Consider the following 26,548-nt stretch of genomic DNA (forward strand, 5'->3'; position numbering starts at 1 on the left):
TTTTTTTTTTTTTGAGACAGAGTTTTGCTCTGTCATCCAGACTGGAGTGCAGTGGCGCAATCTCAGCTCACTGCAAGCTCCGCCTCCCTGGTTCACGCCATTCTCCTGCCTCAGCCTCCCAAATAGCTGGGACTACAGGCGCCCGCCACCACACCCGGCTAATGTTTTTGTATTTGTAGTAGAGACGGGGTTTCACTGTGTTAGCCAGGATGGTCTCGATCTCCTGACCTCGTGATCCACCCGCCTTGGCCTCCCAAAGTGCTGGGATTACAGGCGTGAGCCACCGCGCCTGGCTGATTTTTACATTTTTAAAGAGTTATAAAAGAAAAAATATGTGGTCTGTAAAACCTAAAATATTTACTACCTGGCCTGTTGGAGGAAAAGTTTGCCAATCTCTGTTTTATACCATTAACTATGAGATTAACAAAAACTTTTACCTTTGTGCAGAAGGTTAAAAAAAAAAAGCATGGTTAAGGAAAAGGAGATGTTACCTCTTTATACACTCCTATAACCGTGGCATTGCAAAAAAATTAACCACCTTTAAAAAAAATAAATCTTATTTAAATTGCTGTCTTCTGACTTATTTTGATTCCTTCTACTTACCCATGGAAATGAAATATGTGTGAATAGTTACTTAGGAATGCAATGATTTTATTTTATGCTTTGTTTTGATTAGCCCTATAACTTATATTCCACTAATGGAATCTCTTCCTGGAATCCATAAATTCTCTTTCTCAGTTTTCCTTTTTGTGAAGTAGGAATTAGATCAGAAAGATTAGCATGTTTTTTGGAACATCAGGAAACTGGCTTTGAAGTCTTTTGAAGTACTGTTACAGTCTTAGTCCATTATGTGGTGGTAGCGATAGGGTATGATAGAGCCTATTTTAATTTAGTAATCCTTATTTTGGGATTTTGGGTTTTCTCACCTTGATTTTTGTCACTGAAGTAGTCAGGTTATATCCACAGTCCCCTGAAGGGTACTTGTTTCAATTTGTTAGTAGTCAGTTCTTTCTTCTGGGACTCTACTATGTATGTCACAGTTAAGTATACTCTCAAACTCATGCTTAAACAGAAAAAAGAGGATCAACTCATTAGGCTTTGAGTTTAGTTATCCACTTGACTCAGGTGCTAATAAATCCTTTACGTCTAAAATGTTCAGTATTGCAAAGGGCAAAATTTTTTTGTTTGTTTGTTTTTTGAGACAGATCACTCTGTCACCCAGTCTGGAGTGCAGTGGCGCCATCTTGGCTCACTGCAACCTCCACCTTGCAGGTTCAAGCGATTCTCCTCCCTCAGCCTCCCAAGTAGCTGAGACTACAGGCGAGCGCCACCACACCCAGCTAATTTTTTGTATTTTTAGTAGAGATGGGGTTTCACCGTGTTAGCCAGGATGGTCTCGATCTCCTGACCTCGTGATCCACCCACCTCAGCCTCCCAAAGTGTTGGGATTACAGGCGTGAACCACTGCACCCAGCTGCAAAGGGCAAATTTTATTTATTTATTTGTTTTTTTGAGACGGAGTCTCGCTCTGTCACCCAGGCTGGAGTGCAGTGGCCGGATCTCAGCTCACTGCAAGCTCCGCCTCCCGGGTTTACGCCATTCTCTCGCCTCAGCCTCCCGAGTAGCTGGGACTACAGGCGCCCGCCATCTCGCCCGGCTAATTTTTTTGTATATTTTAGTAGAGACGGGGTTTCACCGTGTTAGCCAGGATGGTCTCGATCTCCTGACCTCGTGATCCGCCCGTCTCGGCCTCCCAAAGTGCTGGGATTACAGGCTTGAGCCACCGCGCCCGGCCAAGGGCAAATTTTAAACAACCATATCTTCTATGGTAAGACTGAGTTTTAGGCCAGATTTTGGATTTCAGGCATAAATTCTCAACTCTCTAAAACTTTATAGTAGCAGATTATTCAAGTGAGAAGGACACTGATAACAACTCAAGGTAATTTTGCTTTTTCCATTAAAAAGAATGAGTACACCAAGTTCTTTTGGATTAGAAATGGTGGAAGCATCAGTTTTTTGAGTTTCACTGCAAATTTTGTACAAGTTTTGTAATGTTTTCATAGGTTGTAATTCAGAAGTACAATGTTTTCATAGGTTGTAATTCAGAAATACAAGTACATAAGAACCATCTGTTAGAGGATATGCCATTGAAAGGGACATCAACTAATTTAAAAATTATCTATTGGGTGATATGATTAACAGTATTTAAAAGAATTTTGTTAAGTGTTTGGTTCTTATTAATGGACTGGTATTTCATTTCTGACCAGTATCATGTAAAAGCTTCCCTAAAATTTTTATTCTGGTTTACCTGGATTAGCATAAAGATAGAGCAAAAATTTCATCTTTGAAGGAGATCAGGTTAGATCCATGGATATCTGAATGGCATTAATTTATAAACCAACATTATTACTTGTGTGTTAATAGTGAAATCGAAAACTTAGTATAAGTTCTTAAATTCATTTAACTTTCTGATATGAGTGACTCTGAAGGTTAGAAACTAATATAAATTTAGAAAAATGAAACCAAATGTTTTCAACAAAGTAATTTATTTTTTTCCTGAGACTAAATTCAGTACAGTATTTGTTTTTATAACATCCAACATGTCTTATGTTAAACTTAACCACTTTCTATGCAGTGACTATGGTGAGATGATCTATTTTATTTGACTACCCTCAATGTAATTCATTTGGGTAGTTCTAAGGCATATCAGTGATCAAAATGTTTCTCTCTACAGTTACTCCTGCATTCTCAATCAGTTTCTTCTGCACATCATCTAAAGAAAATTTATGTGGTATGATTACACTCTTTTTTTTTTTAATACCAGAATTTCTAAAACTAAGAAAAACACTAACATTTAAAAATCAGTGTTTCTAGTCAAGGATATTTCAATTAAATTTCATCAGTACATTATAGTTTAACTCATGCTAGAAATGTTAAAACCCAAGATCTTTCTGAGTCACATAATACCAACATTTCATATTAATGAATAAATTACTCAAGTTCTATACAAAGATACTAAGTGATGAGAAACAGAAAAAGCTTTCAATAGTTTTAAAAAAATACAGAAGCAAACTAATGAACACAACTACACAAAATATACACTAACCAATTGCAAGCTAAACTAGTTAGAGATTAACCTTTTAAAAAATACATTTTAGAACTTCGTGATACCCTCATAAAAGGCAGCAAACTAAGGGTATTAAAACAGTAGTCATTATTTCAGTTACTGTGTCTCAAGTCTAAAAGATCCAGACAAAGGGAATGTTTTGTGATTCAATTTAAATAACTTTAAAATTGGAAACATTTAATAATTGATAATATAATTAAAAGTTAAAGAATATATACAAACGATCTGAATAGGTTTTATATTCAGTAACTTGCATGGTTTTTACACTGGCACTTTTATCATTAATTTAGGAGAATCAGATGCATTTCCCTCCATATACTTAGGCATTAAGATTTCAAATTTATAAATATGGTAGTTTAAATATTAAATTTTTACATGAATATTGGGTTTATCCATACTTTCCTTTGTTTCCCAGGTATTATCCAGTTTTGCAAGGAAAACACTTTTATATCACAATCAAAACTTGTCTTGGTTACTAGGCTGTAGCCATAATTGGGTTACAGTCACTTAGATTCATTATTTGGAATTATACCTAACTAAGACAGACCTAAATGAAACTTATCTCCTAGAAGAATTTCACATTTGCATTTACCTGCATGGCAGAATGGGTTTAAGCATATTTTAGCTGTTAGGAAATATTTAATTTACTTAAACTTGTTATCTGACTACTCAGAACTCTGAGTAGTCAACTGTACCTTTGAGCTTACTTAAAACTATATCGGAGTCACTTCAAATAGAAGATTTTTAAATAGAAGTTAGACTTCATTAAGGTATTGGTATTAACTTTAAATCTGAAAGAAAACATACTGAAAGTTTGACAAGTTCATTAAAAAATTTTTAGCATGTCTTGATATATTTATCAGCTTTTTATTCTTCTTTCTGCTGTCATTTCCTTAATGTTTGTTTGTTTCACCTCTCTGGTTCATTGGATTGCTACTATTTATGCTTTCATGGACTTTATCTTCACAGTTTACTGTATCTTGTAAAGCCTTTACCACATCAGCTGTACTGGCTGTTTTTGGCAAGGTCATCTGCAGTGCACACCACAGAGTAGTGCGTGTTTTCCGAGTAGCCACACACATCTCTTTAATTGCTGAAGCAAGGGCAAAAACATCTGTAAAATAAACAATCAATCAGGGTAATTTCATGTTAAATGCCATTTAAATATCTGTTAAATCTTAAAAAACCCAGTGCTTTTGCTACTAAATGATCAAATGTTATTTTTGTAAAAAAAGGATGGTTATTGATTGAACCAAAGTCCTGTCCTTTATCATTAAAATATTTAAAATTATTGATACTTTATTTCTGACTTGTACAATAGTGACTATACTTTGAGTAGAACACAGACTATCTTAAAACAGTTACAATAGACAAAATTAATAAAATGGAAATACTTTTGGAGTGAATAATGTGGAGATTATTTACCAATTTATTCTGTAGATAAGTGTTAATTTTAGAAATCTAATCTTTCAACCTCAGAATCTGACTTTATCAATACCTAAATTATTGTACTGACTTATCACAAGAATATGCATCAATATTTGTACCTCTGTCATCTTGGCATCTAGGAACTCCTTGCCTTTGCCGATTGGAAGCATTAACAATTTCATCCTTTCTATGTGACTGTACAATGTGAATAGACTCCAAGTGTCTATCAAGAGCAGTAGAGATATTGGCATGAAGAAGAGAACTCCGAAGACGTTCCATTTTGCCTAGTAAAGTCACAACCTGAGGGAAGCATTTTAAATTTTGATAAGACATGTCCTGCCCTTAACTTAAGTAAAAACAAATCTTCAGTGAAGCAGAATAGAGATGACAGCAATAATATTCATTCAATAAATCAAAGAATGCTTAGTGTCCTGACACCATGCTGGGGGAAACAAAAATGGAAAGTGTCTTCTATCTACTTGTCTATGTTAATTCTAAAAATATGTGGCAGTTGATTACTGAAAATAAGCATCAATGAAAATGTTAAATATTCAAACATTACCATGTCATTAACAGTGCAAATACAAGATCTGATACTGTTTTTGGCAAATAAGAGACCAGCCTGCAAATAGCATTATTAGGAAGTATTGTAATCTAATGAAAGAAGTTTTGAGCTAAAAAGAGAAGTACTTGATTGATTAATCTTGACCTCAACAAGTCTTTAATTTTTCTGGGCCTCCAATGTTCCCTTGTTGGAAATCAGAAATATTCAGATAGTAATACTGACTAGTGATAGCTTTAAGGAATCCATAATACAGAAAATATTGATTTAAATTTACATTAAAATAATACAAAATGACTCCTGTAACTGTCAAAACTGCTAAAGAAAATTAGGATGCTTCTCAATCCTCTGGATAATGAAACTTAAAAAAGGGCACTGATATATTAGGTCAGTAGAGGGAGTATGTTTCATATGCCTAACTTGTTTCAAATTCTAAACTTGGAAAGTGTATGGAAAGATAACTTTTTGAATAATTGCAATTTGAAGATCAAGTAAATACAATAATTGTCTTTGGGAGTTAAATGATTTAACAATACCAGTTTAACAGAACTTGGTATTCACTGATTGGAGAATATAGGAGGAAAAGGCTTCTCAAGAAACTAATGGCACTGGAATTAATGTTTCTCTAACCTCAAACTTGTATTAAGTTTCTTTGTAATAAGTCTATTCCGGATGTTAAATATTTTCCTCTCAACTGTGTATCAGCCAGATCCTTCAGGGGAAAACAAAACACTCAAAAAAAAACCTCCAGGGGAACTACTAATTATTTTTAAGTAAGACAATCATTTTTAGCAAATGATAAAGAGTAAAGAAATGTGCAGATTGGGGCTGGGCACTATAGCTCACACCTGTAATCCCAGCACTTTGGGGAGGCTGAGGCGGGCGCATCATTTGAGATCAGGAGTTCGAGATCAGCCTGACCAACACGGTGAAACCCTGTCTCTACTAAAAATACAAAAAATTAGTCGGGTGTGGTGGTGCATGCCTGTAATCTCAGCTATTCAGGAGGCTAAGGCAGGAGAATCGCTTGAACCCAGGAGGCAGAGGTTGCAGTGAGCCAGGATCTTGTCAGAGTGAGACTCCATCTCAAAAAAAGAAAACTTTGCATAGGTTGATTTTTAATAAAGTTTAAAAAGTATTTTTTTCAAAATTCTACAAAGCTAGCAAACTAGAAAACAGTAATTTTTAACCCTGTGTTATTGAAATAATGCTGCTAAGTATAAATAAAATATATATATATTTTTTGAGATAGGGTCCCACTTTGTCCCAGCCTGGCATGCAGTGGCATCATCTCATCTTAATGCAACCTCTGCCTCCTAGGCTCAAGTGATCCTCCCACCTAAGCCTCCTGAGTAGCTGGGACTATAGGCACATGCCACCATGCCCAGCTAATTTTTGTAGAGAAAATAAAATTATTATAACAGGCATAAACACATCCTTCTAAATTAATGTGAAGTATAAGCAAAGCTGGGAAAAGTGTATCACTATCCACAGTATGTCATCCTTTATTTCCTAGAAATGTATTACTGAGATAAAGAAATTTTAATTTGGAACAGGTTTTTTTTTTTTGAGACAGAGTCTTGCTCTGTCGCCCGGGCTGGAGTGCAGTGGCCGGATCTCAGCTCACTGCAAGCTCCGCCTCCCGGGTTTACGCCATTCTCCCGCCTCAGCCTCCCAGTTTTTTTTTTAAATAATAAAAGACTGAAGTTTTTATTAACATCTGGCTGTACCTCATATGTTAGGCTCTGAATGTACCATAGATAAATTCCATTGTACAGATTTACAAATTTGACTCATGTTCTAATTCCTAAAATGGTTTTATTCAATCATAGAAGTAATCCGTTTTGCTGCATTTTTCCCCCAGGAATCTTTATCAAATTTTATTTGGAAAACTAAGTTTTTAAGAGAGGAAGGTCAAAAAAGGAAAAGTTTACCTACCCTAAGTTGCTTAGAAAATTCTGAAATTACAAAGAATAGTAATAATCATTAAATTACAAAATGACTTAACATGAGGATTCTTAAAACATTTGACTTGAAGTCATATCCTGCTTTGCCAAAACAAAAGTATTTTGTTGGCTGAGCGTGGTGGCTCACACCTGTAATCCTAGCACTTTGGGAGGCTGAGGTGGGTGGATTGATTGCTTCAGGTCAGGAGTTTGAGACCAACCTGGGCAACATGGCGAAACCCTGTCTCTATAAAAAATACAAAAATTAGCTGTACGTGGTAGCGTACATCTGTAGTCCCAGCTATTTGGGGGCTTAGGCAGGAGGATCTTGTGAACCCAGAAGGTCAAGGCTACAGTAAGCGTAGATCATGCCACTGTACTCTAGCCTGGGTGACAAAGAGACCCTGCCTCAAAAAGAAAAAAAAAAAAAGGAAAGATGGTAATTCCGTTACCATCTTATGTAAGCACAGCTTGCTCATCAAGCTAGAAAACAAATGTGACAAAGAAATGAGACTTTCTCCATAAATAATACTCAAAATGGTTTTTGCTTTTAAAAAAATTATTTCAGTTGAAGATTAGCTCCACTGCCAATTTCAGCTTCAAGAAGAACCATTTAAATTATGAAAATTACTTTTTAAATGATTGAGTGAGACTATTTTCCCTTTCCTTTTTTTTTTTTTTTTTTTGGAGACAAGGTGTCTTGCTCTGTTGCTCAGGTTGGAATGCAATGGTGTGGTTATGGCTCACTGTAGCCCTGACCTCCCAGGCTCAAGCTATCCTCCCATCTCAGCCTCCTGAGTAGCACAAGCATGCGCCACCATGTCCAGCTAATATTTAATTTTTAGTAGAGACAGGGTCTCCCCATGTTGCCTAGGATGGTCTCAAACTCCTGGGCTCAAGTGATTCTCCCATCTCCACTTCCCAAAGTGCTGGTATTACAGGTGTGAGCCACTGCACCCAGCCCCTTTCCTAAATATTATAGTTCTAGGAACAAACATGGAAAAAATGTATTTCAGAGAGTTAGATGTAAATGTGATTTAAAAACGCTTCAAAGCTCTAAAACTTGATGAGAGTTTTATTTATTTATTTATTGAGATGAAGTCTCGCTCTGTCACTCAGGCTGGAGTGCAGTGGCGTGATCTTGGCTCACTGCAACCTCCACCTCCTGAGTTTAAGTGATTCTCCTGCCTCAGCCTCCCAAGTAGCTGGGACTGCAGGCACATGCCACCACCCCCAGCTAATTTTTGTATTTTTAGTAGAGACAGGGTTTCACCATAATGGCCAGGCTGGTCTTGAACTCCTGACCTCAGGTGATCTGCCCGCCTTGGCCTCCCAAAGTGCTGGGACTACAGGAGTGAGTCACCATGCCTGGCCTGAAATTTTAACAAAATTTAACAAAATATCCATCCACTGTTATGTGTTTTTACAGCTTACTCTGGCTTGTTCTCGAAGTTCATCCATAATTAAGCGATCAACTCTAGATGGGTTGGAGGTCAGCCTTGGAATTGGAGTGTTGTTAGTACTGGATACTTTTTTTCCAGGATAATTCTTGGCAAGGGCTAATTCAGTCTGTAAAAAATTACATACTTTTAAAAAATTACATACTTTTTAGAATTTTCTAAATATGATTCGACCATGAATAATAGTTTTCATAAGCCTAATAGAATATTACCACTTTAAATGAAAATTCTGTTTTGGTATCAAAAGGCAACAAATGTAAACCACAATACCACAGTATTTTTCTATCTTTTTTTTTGAGAGTTTGGCTCTGTTGCCCAGGCTGGAGTACAGTGGCACAGTCTTGGCTCACTGCAACCTCCGTTTCCCGGGTTCAAGTGATTCTCCTGTCTCAGCCTCCCAAGTAGCTGGGATTACAGGCGCCTGCTACCACGCCTGGCTAATTTTTTGTATTTTTAGTAGAGAATGGGTTTCACCATGTTGGCCAGGCTGGTCTCCAACTCCTGACCTTGTGATCCACCCGCCTTGGCCTCCCAAAGTGTTGGGATTACAGGCGTGAGCCACGGCGCCCAGCTATCATCTTAATACAAATAGAATACCTGAGTATATAAACAGGTTAACACTAAAAAAATTAAAAGAAATAAACTTGTAACCACTAAGGGGGTAAAAAATCTACTTCAGGGCAAGTCAACTTAAAATAACAATAACTTTAAAATGTCAAGCATTTTTTGTCTTCATTTATTTAAGCTTCCCATTGGCCAACCCCATCCATTTTTAGTTTTTAAGTAACCCACTTAATTCCTTACAGTCATGAACTTATAGCAAATCCTGGACATTATAGAATTCAGCTCAGAAATAAGGCAAGTTGGCTGGGTGCAGTGGCTCACACCTGTAATCCCAGCACTTGGGACATCAAGGTGGGAGGATTGCTTGAGGCCAGGGGTTTGAGACCACCGTGGGGAACAGAGTGAAACCCAATGTCTACAAAAAATTAAAATTAGCTAGGCATGGTGGCATGTGCCTGTAGCACTAGCTACTCAGGAGGCTGAGGAGGAAGGATTGCTTGAGCCCAGGAGTTTGGTTACAGTAAACTATGATTGTGCCACTGTACTCTAGCCTGGGCAGCAGAGCAAGACTCTGTCTCTTTAAAACAACAACAAATAAAGCAAAAAGAAACAAGGCAAGTACTCTTAAACTACACTAAGGTAAACAGAATGAAGACAGGCAAAAGGAACATACTGTTACTCCTAAATGGTTAACTTTGTGTTACCTTTTTTCTCTCTTTTTCTAATGCTCTCCATTGTTCATAGCACTCTTCTAGACGAATATGAAGTTCACTGGCTGGTCCACTACGGGTTTTAATTGGTCTTTGAAATCCAAAAGTTGGCACGAGACCAGAAAAAGAATTATCACCATACATCATATCATTAAAATAAGGGTACAAATGGCTTAAGTCATCATAAGAAAATAAGTCATAGGAATCCAACAGTGGAACAACTGAATGGCCAAATGGGTGGGTGGATCTTAGGGGAAACCCATTTGAACCAAGTTGTTGAAAACCCTGATTATGCCTTAAGTCTCCCATCATATAATTATTAGAAAAGCATGACGCTTGTGTGCGATTCACATGGCTATTAATACTGTCTCCACCTCTCGTTCTGTGGCTATTAGAATGACCCTGTGACTCCAGTAGATCTTGGTACGTATTTTGTGATAAGCCATCTAAATGCTTTGAACCTTCCTCAGGATCATAATGTCCACTCTGGGGCTTGGCTTGAAAATTATGTTTGTTTACATTTTCAATTATCCCATACTGCTGAGCTGAATAGTTATCACAAAATCCATTTGGCTGCTTTATTTTTTTATCCATAACCAATTCAAAGAGATTTTCTTCTCCAGGCTTTGTTAGTCCTTCTATGTGATTGACAGATTGGATTCTTTCTGCACCATTGTAACTAAAATCAAAACTAGAAAATGCTGAAGGGTTTTCTTGGCAATACTTCTGAAATAAATTGCTATTTGGGGTTAAGTTTGTGGATGATAGTTGGGGGAAATCTGAAGAACGGTTAGAACCTTTTGAAGCTGCACTTAAATGACTATTTAATTTCATCAAGTTACCTTGATTTCGATAAGGAATAGGAGTGTTATTTTTTGTTTGAACATTCATCCAAGTTGGTCTGTTTAAATTGATACCTCCTGAAGATGTTGCTGAGTTTGATAATAAATTCACTGATTTAAAATACTCAGAATTTGGGGGATCAGGTTTAGCAAACTGTTGCTTTTCTGTGACATTAGCAAAATCATTAGCGGGACAAGCTGTATGAGGTTTTAGTCCATATTCTGAGGTTAAGCCAAAATCAGCAGTGAATGCTGCTTCCTTTGCAAACTGTTTCTCTGTCAGATGTGGAGTAGTTTTTGGAAATGTGAAATTCTGCTGGTCAGGGATTGTCTCCTCCATTTTTTTCTGATTCGCTGGTTTAACCTGAAATAGCTTTGTGTAGGTATTTGCTTCTACAGTTGGTGTTTCAGGTGTGCCATTGGCTAATTTTTTGCTATCTTGGACACTAAAATTTGAACATTTATTAAGCTTAGCCTTATTAGGATGAACATATTCTGGGTATCTACAATAATCTACATTTTCATTGTATCTATTAAATTGAGAAAGAAACATCTCTGCCCTTTTTTGCTGTAATGGTGCTTCAAGACCTTTAGTACATATTCTGTCCCTTCCATAAGGGTAAATATCAACTCCTGATTCTTTCATGATGTCAGACAGACCAGTTTGTGGTGTAAAACAGTTTTTGATAAATGGATATTCTTGGAATGCTGTCTTAGCTGTATCATTTGTCTGCATATTGTGACAGTTAGAATGATCACTTCGTGAGGGGTATATCCATTGTTCTTCAAGGTCTAAACCAGTAAATCCATGATAAAGTTCATCTATTTTTTGTTGTGGTGTGAGATTACTGTTATGCAGGTATTGCTTTTCCATTGCTGACATAGATTCACCACTATAAAAAGCTTGCTGAGAGATGGCTGTATCTATTGGCCTTTTGGTTTCTGTTAAGAGGTCATGGTGATCTGCAAATCTGCTTGTGTTCATTGGCCAAACTGACTTTAAATTGGAGGAGCAGGTCCTAGAACAAATAAATATATTTAATTACAACTTAGGTTTTAAAGACTTTATTTCCTCAGTGGAAAAGGGAGAAAAGGTCTTCAAAAACATTTATCTTGCCCCATGTCACCATTCTCAAATCCCTTTCAACTCTGCTTTATAAGCTACCATTAGCTCCAGATAAGTATCTATCACATGAAATGTGCTATATGTTATATAAATATGCATTTTAATGTCTTCACTGTACTTTCCCAAGAGACAATAACTAAGGCCTAATATGTGACTTCATGGTCTTAGATGATTTATCTATAGTAAGCAGAAAGTAAGTTTTTCCTTTGCTTAGGTTATTATATAAAAGCATTGTTGACCACAGTTTTTTTTTTTTTAATGAAAAAAGATGTGTTTTGCTTAAACTCTGTGAAATTAAAATATTTTAATTGGTTATATGTGTGCTACATACTTCCCTATTTATGAAATAGGATATTTGCGTAATATGGCTTCCACACTCAAATAAAACAATTAAAACATTAAAAAATTTTCTAACACATGAATAAAATCCATATGTATTTCTGCATAGTAGTAATGAGTTTTATTCTTTGGGATCTATGTATAAAAGCTCCCTTGAATTTATATTCTTTAAGCCAATCTTTAGTTCATGAACTCAAGGGAAATAGCTCTGAATTATGCAAGAATAATTTTTCAATGAAAGTCCTTACACAAAACCTTAGACTGAGCTTCCAATTGTATAGCAAATACTTCAGCAAAATCAAGTCTCCTTGAAACAATATTTGAATTAAGATATCTACTGTCAGATGATCCACTGTTAAGTAAAAATAAAAGTTAATAAACAGGGTAATCTAGTGTATGTTAGTTTAAAAGCCTGTTATATACTAACCCTTCAGCAAAGTATGGCTGTGACTTATCTTGTTCTTCCAAAATGTTAGACACAAGTCCATATAAGTCTGTTTCACTGCCATAGTCATTTCTTTCTGTTTGAATCCTAAAAATAAATGAATTTGTGCTGAAATACAATATATTGATTACTCTTTCCAGACTTATCCTACCTTACCATTTTTATCTATAAAATATTTGGACTGAATCTACACCATCATTTCAAATAAAGAAGAGACTAGAACTCAAGAATATTATCTTTTCCACATAAATATTTTTATGTGGAAATGTCTTTTCCAAATAATATTTCTCCTTCATTTCAAATCCTATATCTAACTTACAGTATATCCTTACTTCTTATTTCTCCACAACACATGCTTTTCATTTTAGGTGACCAAGATATAAATCTCTCATCTATGATGTCACAGACATAATGGGTATCATAGCTGCTCCTGAAAGCAAGTCTTGTCCTATTATATATCATTCCATCAACACCTGCTCAGCTTCCTCATTTGCAAATTGAAAACCATATGAACCTGATGCTCTATTTTTGTGACTCTATACTAAATATTGGATAAAAAAGTGAAATGTGATATGGTCACCCTAGACACCATAGCAATTTTGCAGTTGTTCCTTACATGTAACAGATTTGGGAGCCATCCTTAATCTTTGCAAAGTATGACTGGATGGAGTTCCTTATATCCCAGAAATCCACCTAGTGACTGATACTGACTAAATACAAAATGTAAAAACCACAAGCACATGGAAAATTGGTACCTTTTACCTGTTACAGTTTTTGGGTAATTTCTTCCTAGAAGTAACACAGGTTGAGTATTCCTTATCCAAAATGCTTGGGATCAGAGGTGTTTTGGATTTCAGGTTTTTTTCTTGGATTCTGGAAATATACATTATACTTCAAATATATAATGTATCTTTGTATATTTGGTTGAACATCCCTGATCCAAAATCTGAAATGCTTCAATGAGTATTTGTTTTGAGCATCATGTCAGCACTCAAAAAGTTTTGGATTTTGGATCAGTTTGGATTTTGGATTTTCAGATTGGAATGCTCAACCTGTACGTTTGTTTGTTTATTTTTGAGACGGAGTGTCACTCTGTTCCCCAGGCTGCAGTGCGCGATGTCTGCTCACTGCAACCTCCGCCTCCCAGGTTCAAGCGATTCTCCTGCCTCACCCCCCCAAGTAGCTGGGACTACAAGCGCGTGCCACCACGCCTGGCTAATTTTTTTTGTATTTTCAGTAGAAACAGGGTTTCACCATGTTGGTCAGGCTGGTCTCGAACTCCTGACCTTGTGATCTGCCCACCTCGGCTTCCCAAAGTGCTGAGATTACAGGCGTGAGCCACTGCTCCTGGCCCTGTACGTTGCTTTATAATAAATTGTAACTTCCTGTTTTTTTCATATTTCAACATTTCATAGTGTTGGGATATTTTAGAAATAAAATACCTTATATTTGCATAACACTCATATTTAATTGATCTTTTTAACACTGGAAGGGTAAGCATTAGTAATCTTTCGTTATTATCTGTTGAATAAATGAATGATCATTTGAGATATTAAGAAACTTGTATTTTGCAAGGGTCTTGCCAATACTTCATACTTGCTAGTCTGCCTATAAGTCCAATACCTTTTCTACTACATGTGTTATCTCATAAAAGTTCAATATAAAAGCTTTTTTTGTGTAATTATGTATTAGTATATATCTAAAAAAATATTCAGGCCGGGCGCGGTGGCTCAAGCCTGTAATCCCAGCACTTTGGGAGGCCGAGACGGGCGGATCACGAGGTCAGGAGATGAGACCATCCTGGCTAACACGGTGAAACCCCGTCTCTACTAAAAATACAAAAAACTAGCCGGGCGAGGTGGCGGGCGCCTGTAGTCCCAGCTACTCGGGAGGCTGAGGCAGGAGAATGGCGTGAACCCGGGAGGCGGAGCTTGCAGTGAGCTGAGATCCGGTCACCGCACTCCAGCCTGGGCGACAGAGCAAGACTCCGTCTCAAAAAAAAAAAAAAAAAAATCAATGTAATGTATACCAAATTGCTAGCAGCTGTTATTGGGTGGTGGGGGAGAAGGTTAAGACAGACTTTCACTTTTCTTGATATATATTTCTGAAAAGTTTGAATTTTTTCACTTGACCTTAGCCAAAAGCTGAGAATAGGCTTGAATTTTTTCAATAGCATATATCAACTTTTTTTTTTTTTTTTTTGAGACGGAGTCTCGCTCTGTCGCCCAGGCTGGAGTGCAGTGGCCGGATCTCGGCTCACTGCAAGCTCCACCTCCCGGGTTTACGCCATTCTCCTGCCTCAGCCTCCCCAGTAGCTGGGACTACAGGTGCCCGCCACCTCGCTCGGCTAGTGTTTTTGCATTTTTTAGTAGAGACGGGGTTTCACCGTGTTAGCCAGGATGGTCTCGATCTCCTGACCTCGTGATCCGCCCGTCTCGGCCTCCCAAAGTGCTGGGATTACAGGCTTGAGCCACCGCGCCCGGCCAGCATATATCAACTTTAAAAATATTTTTGTTTTTTGTAGAATAATGTATTATATAGACTTTCTAATAAAATCATTATTTAGAGAATTTGCCAATAATTTTAATTTTTAACACTTTTCTAATAAATACAAATAACTATTTCCTGATTAGACTAAAGATGCATCAGCCGCTGTAAATAGCTCCCATACATAATTAAAGATAGATGTCACTCGCTTAGGGCTCCTCTTTGCAATAGGCTCCCATAATATCCTAGTTATCGTCGTCATTGTCATTATCATCATTATCATCATCAAGATTATAAAGGCAAGGATAATATTTGCCATGTTTAAATTCTGGTATTCCCCCCATAGAAAAGCATCTGATGTACAGGGGCCCCTTATTATTTGTGGAATTGAACAGAAAAATAATTTAAAATATCTTATGTTTGATAAAACCCTGTTTGTTCTGTAGTTGTGAAGGAAAAAAATGGAAAATTTAGAACTGGATGACAAAAACATCTAAAAGTTTTAACTCATTCATATAAGTCATCTTTAGAAAGAAGAACTTAAGATTTATGCACTAAATGTTCCCACTAATGAATTTTTTTAAGTAATAACCTAGCTGGGCAGAGGCTCATGCCTGTAATTCCAGCACTTTGGGAGGCCAAGGTGGGAGGATGCTTTGAGACCAGGAGTTCAAGACCAGCCTAGGCAACAAAGTGAGACCTCGTTTCTTAAAAAGAAAAGGAAACACAATTTTTTAAAGTTAGCTGACCACCGTGGTGCATACCTGTAGTCCCAGCTACCGTGGAGGCTGAGGCAGGAGGATGGCTTGAGCCCAGGAGTTCAAAGTTGCAGTGAGTCATGATCTCGCCACTGCACTCCAGACTGGGTGACAGAGCGAGACCCTGTCTCAACAAAACAAAACACCGTAAAAACTATACACAAATAACTGCCCAGTTTACACTTTCCTAAAAGTATGAAAAACCTAGAATGCCACAACAGTAAAGTGCTGATGTAGGGAACAGAGAGCAAATAAACCTCAGTTCCTATGTAATTAAATTTAAAATTACCTCAATTACCCTGAAAAACGAATTAATTTACCTGTTCTTTATACTGATCTGAGAATTAGAAGGTTGTTTAATATCATCTCCATAAGTAGACCATGGTGCACAGAAAAGTGAAGAATCTACAGAACTTGAATATTCTGTTGAAGAAAATGGAGTATAGGTCTGCCTTAGGTCTACATTGTCTTCACTCTGAAAGTTTTAAGAAATGTTTATCAGACACATCAAGACTTCATTTGTTATAGAATATTAGAAAAATAAGAAAGCAGGGGAAATAACACAGATGTAAGAGTTGGGAGAATTACATTCAAATGTAGACTTAGTGACTTAAGCTTGCTTTATACCAGGGATTGGCAAACTTTTTCTGCAAAAGGCCAAATAGTAAATATTTTAGGCTTAGCTGGCCATTAAGGTCGCTGTCAAAACTCTTCAACTCTAATGCTGCAGCACTAAATCAACCATAGACAATAAACAAATGGGTTTGGCTGCACTGCAATAAAACTTTATTTACAAAACAGGCATCGGGCAGATCTGTCTCCTTGTTGCTGGTCCATGGCAGAAAATACCTACAATTATTGTACTTTTTTGTAATTCTTTGAATAGATAAGCATTATGTGGATACTAGCAATGTTATTTTTAATAAATTATATATAAAATTCAGTCTTGGGGCCAGGCGTGGTGGCTCACGCCTGTAATCCCAGCACTTTTGGAGGCCAAGGTGGGTGGATCACGAGGTCAGGAGATGAGACCATCCTGGCTAAACCCCGTCTCTAATAAAAATACAAAAAATTAGCCAGGCGTGGTGGTGGGAGCCTGTAGTCCCAGCTACTTGGGAGGCTGAGGCAGGAGAATGGTGTGAACCCGGGAGGGGAAGCTTGCAGTGAGCAGAGATTGTGCCACTGCACTCCAGCCTGGGCAACAGAGCAAGACTCTGTGTCAAAAATAAATAAATAAATAAAATTCAGTCTTAATGTCCCCAATCTCTGAAAAAAGTTAATGTATATTTATATAGAATTTTACACTATTCAAAGAAATTTCACATATATTATCATATTCAGTAAACCTTGTGACATGAGTATTATCTTACTTTAAAAACAAGGAAACTAAGGCTGCAAGTCACTCAGCCAATACGTAACAAATCTAAAACCAAAATTCAAGGTCTTCTTCCTTCTAGTCCCGGGCCTTTTATACAGTATCCTTTTTTTTTTTGTTTGTTTTTTGGAGACAAGAGTCTCGCTGTGTCGCCCAGGCTGGAGTACAGTGGCGAGATCTTGGCTCACTGCAACCTCTGCCTCCTGGGTTGAAGCGATTCTCCTGCCTTAGCCTCCCAAGTAGCTGGAATTACAGGCACCTGCCACCATGTCTGGCTAATTTTTGTATTTTCAGTAGAGAGTTTTAGGATTTCACCATGTTGGCCAGGCTGCTCTCGAATCCTGACCTCAAGTGATCTGCCCGCCTTGGGCCTTCCAAAGTGTTGGGATTACAGGCGTAAGCCATTGCACGCAGCCTTGGTGAATGCTTCTATAATGAACTTGAGTAAACAAAAAGTTTGGGTGTTAAGTTTCTTTTTTTTTTTTTAAATAGAGATGGGGTCTCACTGTGTTGCCCAGGCTGGTCTTAAACTCCTGGCCTCAAGCGATCCTCCTGCCTTAGCTTCCCAAAGTGCTGGGATTACAGGTATGAGTCACTTTGCCAGGCCTTGGGTTTTAAGATTGTAATGATTCAAACCCTGAAGGACCATGTAGGGAAAGTGAATTTAACAAACAAAAAAAGATTAAGCTAATTTATACATTGTTTATTCTAGAAAATGCTTCCTTAAAGAAGACTGAAAGTATAAATTCAAAATTTTTAACTCTCCAGATAAGGAACTATTAAAACCTGAGATGCAATAACTATAAATACCCAGACATAAACACAATGAAAATAGTATTTTCTTATAAATACAGAAGAGAGATAATTCTGGCCGGGCACAGTGGCTCACACCTGTAATCCCAGCACTTTGGGAGGCCTAGGTGTGCGGATCACCTGAGGTCAGGAGTTCAACTCCTGACCAACATGGTGAAACTCCGTTTCTATAAAAATACAAAAATTAGCCAGGCGTGGTGGCAGGTGCCTGTAATCCCAGCTACTCTAGAGGCTGAGGCAGGAGAGTCACTTGAACCCGAAAGGCAGAGGTTGCAATGAGCCAAGATTGAGCCACTGTACTCCAGCCTGGGCGACATAGGGAGACTCTGTCAAAAAAGAAAGGAAAGAAAGAGAGACAGAGAGAGAGACAGACAGAAAAAGAGAGAAAAGATATAATTCTGGCTAAAAGTATTTTCTAATTGCTTTTATTCTGTTAATATTTCTAAATTTTTGTTCCTAATAGATATGATCACTGAAAAACATTTAAACTATATAACCATGTTATACAATACGAACAAAATGTGAACATTAAGAAATACCTTCCAATCATCCATCTTAAAGAATCTCAAAATATTTTACAACCATTTGTTCAAGTTCTGGTTATGATTCTATTTAAAATCTACACATTATAATTTTTCTGTTTATAGTTTATATTACAACTATTCTCAAGCTGAGGAAATGGAAACACAGAAGGCATTTTGCTGAGAGCTAAAACTAAAAACTACCTTCCCAGAATTTGTTAGTTAGCAGCAACTTTAACAAAGGCTTTTTATCTTTCTTTCCTAATTTTATCCCTTGAGTTCTAAAGTTATCATCATAGGCCCACTCTTACTGTGTGAAGTATCCAAAGTGACATAAATAATTGTTCATCTTTTTGAAACAGTTGCTTAAACACAAGGAACATTTTCAGATTATGTAATGTCAAATGAGTAAACAGTATTTGAAATTAAAAATATTTGGGGAGTATTCTTTCAAGTACATTTTACATTTTAAAACAAATTTTGAATATTACAAATAAAAATCATTTTAAAGGATTGACTTAACTTTCGTATTCTTGGGTTAAAACAACTAAAGTAATGTGGTGGATTCAAACATAATTATACTTGAAATATCTGCATCCCTTTCGTTAACAGAGGCCAGGAAATATGCAAATATTTGAGTGGCATGGTAACTGGATTAACTTAAAAATGTATCACTTATATCCTTAACATACTTAAAACAATGAACTGAAATTAAATCCAAGTAAATTTTAGTCCGGATGTAAACACTGCAGAGAGCAGTGGAACTATGGTCTGGGTTCCACTTGAGCTTTGTCATTTAGGGCACAAATCAAGCTCTCTGAGGCACAGTTTCTCAATCTGTACAGTGGCATAATAATATACAAGTTTCTTAGTGTGGATTAAATAAAATAATTTATTTCTAGATATTGTTATAATTCAAAGTACAACAATATCAACATTGATGTACTGGTTAAATAATTTCAAATGAAAATTGCTTACATTACCCAAGCTTTATTTCCTTTGATTAATAAATTTAAATGTATTGGTGAGGTAAGTGGTAGCATGTAATTTAAGACGTTGTTGAAACCAGAAAATAAAGGAGTAAAGTGAAATTTTCACCTTTAAATTATCAAAAATATGTCTGTACCAACTTGCAATAAATGCCTGAAGGGAAAAAATATATTTTGATCTTACTAAATAAGTGGATTTTCTTACATTGCTGGCCTCATGTTATGCTGAGGACAAGATGGAAACAAATCAATGAAAAATCTTATTCCTTAACGTGTTTTCTTTTTTCTTTTCTTTTTTTTCTTTTTTGAGAGGGAGTCTCGCTCTGTCACCTAGGTTGGAGTGCAGTGGCATGATCTTGGCTCACTGCAACCTCCACCTCCCTGGTTCAAGATTCTCCCGCTTCAGTCTCCCAAGTAGCTGGGATTACAGGTGCCTGCCGCCACACCCGGCTGATTTTTGTATTTTTAGTAGAGATGGGGTTTCACCATGTTGGCCAGGCTGGTCTTGAACTCCCGAACTCAGGTGATCCACCCGCCTTGGCCTCCCAAAGTGCTGGGATTACAGGCATGAGCCACCCCGCCCGGCCTTAACTTGTTTTCAAAGCAAAGTATATATTCTGAAAACACTGTATTTAAAAAATTGTAGCCGGGCACAGTGGCTCACACCTGTAATCTCAGCACTTTGGGAGGTCGAGGCAGGCGGATCACGAGGTGGAGATCAAGACATACTGGCTAACACGGTGAAACCCCGTCTCTACTAAAAATACAAAAAATTAGCCGGGCGTGATGCGGAGGGCCTGCAGTCCCAGCTACTTGGGAGGCTGAGGCAGGAGAATGGCGTGAACCCTGGAGGTGGAGCTTGCAGTGAGCCAAGATCGCACCGCTGCACTCCAGCCTGGGTGACAGAGCAAGACTCCGTCCCAAAAAAAGGAAAAAAAAAAAAAAAAAAGATTGCTACTGGGCTGGGCGCAGTGGCCTGAAATCCTAGCACTTTGGGAGGCCGAGGCGGAAGCATGGCTGGAGCCCAGGAGTTCGAGACCAACCCGGGGAACATGGCGAAACCCCGTCTCTAAAAACAACATAAAAATTAGCCGGGCATCGGCCGGGTGCGGTGGCTCAAGCCTGTAATCCCAGCACTTTGGGAGGCCGAGACGGGTGGATCACGAGGTCAGGAGATCGAGACCATCCTGGCTAACACGGTGAAACCCCGTCTCTACTAAAAATACAAAAAACTAGCCGGGCGAGGTGGCGGGCGCCTGTAGTCCCAGCTACTCGGGAGGCTGAGGCAGGAGAATGGCGGGAACCTGGGAGGCGGAGCTTGCAGTGAGCTGAGATCCGGCCACTGCACCCCAGCCTGGGCGACAGAGCGAGACTCTGTCTCAAAAAAAAAAAAAAGAAAAAAAAATTAGCCGGGCATGATGGCAGGTGCCTGTAATCCGAGCTACTGGGGAGGCTGAGACGGAAGAACTGCTTGAACCGGGGAGACAGAGGTTGCAGTGATCCGAGATTGCGCCACTGCACTCCAGCCTGGGCAACAGAATGAGACTCCCTCTCAAAAAACAAAACAAAACGGCCGTACGCGGTGGCTCATGCCTATAATCCCAGCACTTTGGGAGGCCAAGGTGCGCGGATCACCTCAGGTCGGGGAGTTCGAGACCAGCCTGACCAACACGGAGAAACCCCGTCTCTACTAAAAATATAAAATTAGCTAGGCGTGGTGGCGCATGCCCGCAATCCCAGCTACTCGGGAGGCTGAGGCAGGAGAACAGCTTGAGCCCGGCTGGCGAAGGTTGCAGTGAGCTGAGATGGCGTCACTGCACTCCAGCCTGGGCAACAAGAGCAAAACTCCATCTCAAAAAACAAAACAAAACAAAAAAGTGCAGCCGGGCGTGGTGGCGCGCGCCTCAGGAAGCTGAGGCACAAGAATCGCTTGAGCCGGGCTGGCGAAGGTGGCAGTGAGCCGAGATGGCGCCACTGCACTCTAGCCTGGGAGACAGAGCAAAACCCTGTCTCAAAAAAAAAAAAAAAAAAAAAAAGAAGAAAAGAAAAAGAAAAAAAAGGTTGTCTCCGGTTTTCTTCTCCTTAACTGTGGAGCCACTAAACCCCTATGAATCGGAGGCTCGAGTAAATTAATTTGATTGAGAATAAATCGTGTAACAGGGGCGGAGTTTATTCAAGGACCTGCGATTTGTAGCAATCGTAGAAGGAAGTGGAGCCAGTCAACATCACGCTGCCGAAGACATCGGTTAACCTGTTGCCGGCGTCGGCGCCGAGGTTCCAGCAGCGATTCGCACCTCCAGGGAACGCGACTTTGGGCTGCAGCACGAGGGAACAGGAAATATCAGAAAGTGGTCACGAGGGTGACGCCGAAGCTGAAACGGCCCGACACCACGTAGGCGGTTCGGCTCAATTCCGAATCCTCTCAGAGGGCACGAATTTGCAAGGGCCCGCCCTTCCAGCCTCGGGATTCTCACTCTTCCCTCGGGCCCCCTGAGTGCCACCCCGAGGGGCGCCCCTCCCGGCCACCGCCTCAGCGCGACGGCTGCCTCCCGGGAATCGCGGCGACCCCTGAGTGCCGACCCCGAGGCGCGCCCCTCCCCGGCCACCGCCTCAGCGCGACGGCTGCCTCCCGGGAATCACGGCGACCCGCACTCCGTCCGGCCCGTCCAGTCAGCCCGCGCCGCGCCCCCCGCCCGCCCGCCCCGTCCGGGCTCCCCACCGACGACCCGCCTCTGCCGCCCCGTCTGGGGACGCGTCCCCTCCTCAGCCTCTCCTCCTTGTCGTCTCTTGCAAGCCTGGCCGCCCCCTGGACCCTGCCCTTCCCCATCCGTTACCTCAAGTCCTTCCTCCCTCAGGCCTGAGGGGTGAGGGCGCGGGCAGGTGTCTCCGCGTCTCACCTCCATGGGGCTCCCCCCAGCCTCTCCCGGACTAGGCACAGCTCCTGGGGTACGGGGGTGAGGGGGGGCGTCCAGGCCCGGCTCCCTCAGCCCGCACCCCGCGGTCTCCGCAGCCGCCTCCGCCGCCCGGGCGCTGCCTGAAGCCAGTCTACGGGTGGGGGGGCCGGAGCGGGGAGGGAGGGGCGGGGGCAGAGGCCGTTACCTGGCCTGCCTGGGGCTCGCGACTAGGCACACGGCACAGGCGCGCCCCGCCCCGCTGTGAGGCCCGCCCCCCGCTTCGCACCCGCCATTGGCCCGATGCCCATCCAATGGGCGACCACTCCAGGCTCCGTTACCCGCCCCAGAGACAAGGAGAAGAAGGGGCGGTTAGGGAACCTCGCTCTCTCGCCGCTTCTGAGCTTTTCCCGCTTAAAGTAAATGTGTTTGGGATTGGCCCGGACTGGCAGGCACCGGCCCGATGATTTGCTGATAGGGCAGCGGAGAGGCGGGGCGTGGAAGATTGAAAGAGCGCAGCCCTACCGGGTGGGAGAGGTGTTGGGGGCGCTTGGAAAATTTGAGAAGTCGCCCAGCAACTGGCTCATCATCCAAAACCTAGCCGTTGCGCACATTTCATTTGTCCGACATTTCATATTTGTCCCTTAGTCCCTCCCGTAGCTCCCAGAATCCTTTGGAGCTGCCCAGAGACTAATATATCTTGTACCGGTTTGGGGAGGGCGAGGAACAACTTGTGGACTGGGTGTTGTTGGGAGACCCCCCTTTTGAGGGAGAGCTGCCCTGTGTCCTAATGCCGGGCTTCCAGTCAGGGTTAAGACTGAGTGTTAATGTGACTTTTGAACAAAGTTCTCTGTGACCTTTTGTTCGTTTGTGTTGTTTGTCTGTGTAAAACAGGGTCTTGCTCTGTCGCCCAGGCTGGAGTGCCGTGGCGCTATCATAGCTCGTTGCAGCCTTGAACTCCCAGGTTCAAGCCATCCTCCCGCCTCAGCCTCACGAATAGCTGGGGCTTCAGGCTACGCGACGCCGCCACTCCTGGCTAAGTTTTTAAATTTTTTTGTAAAACTGAGGGACCCGGGGGTTGGGTCTCGTTATGTTGCCCAAGCTGGTCTCAAACTCCTGGTCTCAGCCTCCCGAGTAGTTGGGGCTACAGGCGCATGCCACCACTCTCAGCTAATTTTTTGTTGTTGTTGTTTTGTGAGATGGAATGTCACTCTGTCGCCAGGCTAGAGTGCAGTGGCACAAAGGCTCACTACAACCTCTGCCTCCCGGGTTCGAGCGATTCTCCTGCCTCAGCCTCCCAAGTAGCTGGGACTACAGGCCCATGCCACCACTCCCAGCTAATTTTTGTATTTTTAGTAGAGACAGGAATTTCACCATGTTGTCCAGGATGGTCTCGATCTCTTGACCTCGTGATCTGCCCGCTTCAGCCTCCCAAAGTTCTGGGATTACAGGCGTGAGCCACCGCGCCTGGCCCCAGCTCATTTTTTAATTCGTCTGTAGAGCCGGGGTTGGAGGTGGGGATGGGGGTGGGGGCGGGGGTCTCTTTATGTTGCCCAGGCTACTCTTGAACTGAACTCTTGGCCTGAAGTGATTCTCCGCCTCGGCCTCCCAAAGTGTGAGATTACAAGTGAGAACTTACATAAAGAAGCCATTCCAGGCATCCAACAAAACCATTCATATGGCAGTCAGTTTGGGGATATGACGGTCTCAGAGAAATGCTAGTTTTTGTCCCCAGACACTGCTAAAAAATGAGATAGTTGAAATATAAAAGAAGTAAACACAGCTCTTTTAGGCTGTTTTTATATTTAAAATCAAAACTTGAGAAACGAGCAGTTAAGTGGAAGATACTGTTTTAACTCAGACACGAATGGAAGTAGGAGGATGAGTTTTATTGACCCATATTGTCCTGATAATTACTTCAGGTGTCTACTCAGCTTTGAGTTCAGAAAGCTCACCAAGACTGGGCACAGTGGCTCATACCTGTAATCCCAGCACTTTGGGAGGCCAAGGCAGGAGGATTACTTGAGCCCAGGAGTTGCCCAGCTAGGGCAACATAAGGAGACTTCCTCTCTACGAAAAAATTAACAGTTGGGTGTGGTGGTGTGCGCGGTACTTGCACTTGGGAGGCTGAGGTGGGAGGATCGCCTGAGCTGGAGAGTTAGAGGATGCAGTGAGCCATAATTACTCCATTACACTCCAGCATGGGCGACAGAGCAAGACCCTGTTTCAAAAAAAAAAAAAAAAAAAAAGGAAAGAAAAGAGAAAAAGCTGCTGAGCTTATACCTGCAATCCCAGCGTTTAGGGAAGCAAAGGCAGGATAGATTGAGCTCAGGAGTTTGAGATTTGCCTGGGCAATATAGTGCTCCACAAAAAGGAAAACCAAAATGTGCATGCACACACACACACTAAAAGAAAAAGCTGACCAGGTGGTGTGGCTCTAACAGTTAAATTTCTCTGCCTCAGTCTTAAAGTTGCTGGTGTAGGGCTCATTGCATTGAGGACTACTGGCTTTTTCCCCTCTCCAATACTCCCCAGAAGAGTTTTGAAAAACTATGAATCCTCTTATGTATTTTTGTAGTAAAATATATAGAAGATTTGCCATTTTTAAGTGTTCGGTTAAGTGGCATTAAGCATGTTCATAATGTTGTGTAACCATGACTGCTCTACAGTTTCAGAACTTCATTAATCACAAACAGAAACTCTGAATCCCATAAATAATTACTCTCCATGTCCCCTTCTCCCAGTTCCTGGCAACCACCATTCTACTTTCTATCTCTATGAATTTCACTACACTAGTTACCTCATATAAGTGGAATCATACAGTATTTATCCTTTTGTGCCTGGCTTATTTTACTGAGCATAATGTCAAGTTTCCTTCATGCTATAGCATATACCTGAATGTCATTCCTTTTTATGGCTGACTAAGGTTCCATTGTATGGATATACCACATTTTGTTCAAGTATTCATCTGTTTATAGACACATGGGTGGTTTCCATCTTTTTTTTTTTTTTTTTTTGAGTCAGAGTCTTGCTCTGTGCTGCAGACTGGAGTGCAGGCACAATCTTGGCTCACTGCAACCTCCCCCTCATTGGAGGAATCGTTCAAACGATTATCCTGCCTCAGCTTCCCCAGGAGCTGGAATTACAGGCATGTGCCACCAAACCTGGCTAATTTTTTTTTTTTTTTTGAGACACAGTCTTGCTCTGTTGCGCAGGCTAGAGTGCAGTGGCGTGATCTCAGCTCACTGCAACCTCTGCCTCCTGGGTTCAAGTGATTCTCCTGTCTCAGCCTCCTGAATAGATGGGATTACAGGCATGGACCACCATGCCCAGCTAATTTTTGTATTTTTAGTAGAGACAGGGTTTTGCCATGTTGGCCAGGCTGCTCTCGAACTCCTGACCTCTGGAGATCCACCTGCCTCGGCCTCCCAAAGTGCTGGGATTACAGGGTGAGCCACCGTGACCAGCCTAATTTTTGTATTTTTAATAGAGACAGGGTCTCACCATGTTGGCCAGGGTAGTCTTGACCTCTTGACCTCAAGTGATCTGCCTGCCTTGACCTCTCAAAGTGATTACAGGCATGAGTCACTGCGCTTGGCCCTCAACTTTTCACTATTGTGAATAGTACTACTAGGAACATTGGTGTACAAGTATTTGATTCATTTTTTTTCCAATTCTTTTGGGTATATACCTAAGAGTGGTATTGTTGGAACATATGGTAATTGTATTTTATGTCTTGAGTAATTCCAAAATGTTTTACACTGTGGCTGCACCATTTTACATTCTCACCAACAATGCATGAGAGTTCCCATTTCTCCACATCCTCACCATTTTCTCCTTCCTTCCTTCCTCCCTTCCTTCCTTCCTTCCTTCTTTCCTTCTTTCCTTTCTTTCTTGACACAGAGTCTCCCTTTGTCACCCAGACTACAGTAGAGTGGCAGGATCTTGGCTCATTGCAACATCTACCTCCTGGGTTCAAGGGATTTTCGTGCCTCAGCCTCCCGAGTAGCTGGGATTACAGGCACACACAACCACACCTGGCTAATTTTTTGTATTTTTAGTAGAGACAGGGTTTTGCCATGTTACCCAGGCTGGTCTTGAACTCCTGAGCTCAGGCAATCCGGTTGCCTCGGCCTCCCAAAGTGTTAGGATTACAGGCGTGAGC

At 40.8% G+C, this 26,548-nt stretch overlaps 1 protein-coding gene across 1 annotated transcript; it reads right to left on the reverse strand.

The window, feature by feature from the left end:
• Positions 1-2,529: 2,529 nt before the first annotated feature.
• Positions 2,530-22,612, reverse strand: MEIOC (meiosis specific with coiled-coil domain). Its single transcript, XM_033182739.1, has 8 exons — positions 22,327-22,612; positions 21,674-21,808; positions 16,115-16,269; positions 12,532-12,636; positions 9,792-11,658; positions 8,498-8,632; positions 4,675-4,855; positions 2,530-4,241 (listed from the first exon to the last, which is right to left on the reverse strand). Exons 1-8 carry the CDS (start codon positions 22,393-22,395, stop codon positions 4,021-4,023), a joined length of 2,868 nt encoding a protein of 955 aa, XP_033038630.1. The 5' UTR covers positions 22,396-22,612; the 3' UTR covers positions 2,530-4,020.
• Positions 22,613-26,548: the final 3,936 nt, after the last annotated feature.

This window comes from Trachypithecus francoisi, unplaced genomic scaffold (genome assembly GCF_009764315.1).
Source record: "Trachypithecus francoisi isolate TF-2019V2 unplaced genomic scaffold, Tfra_2.0 Lachesis_group20, whole genome shotgun sequence".
In the NCBI taxonomy this organism is placed as follows: Eukaryota; Metazoa; Chordata; class Mammalia; order Primates; family Cercopithecidae; genus Trachypithecus; species Trachypithecus francoisi.

Coding starts and splice junctions, on each gene's coding strand:
- MEIOC (XM_033182739.1), bottom strand. CDS start 22,395: ATGGAGGTGAGACGCGGAGACACCTGCCCGCGCCCTCACCCCTCAGGC. Junction 12,637..16,114: donor CAGATCAGTATAAAGAACAG/GTAAATTAATTC, acceptor ATTTATTTTTAG/GATTCAAACAGAAAGAAATG. Junction 8,633..9,791: donor TAGAAAAAGAGAGAAAAAAG/GTAACACAAAGT, acceptor AATTTTTTACAG/ACTGAATTAGCCCTTGCCAA.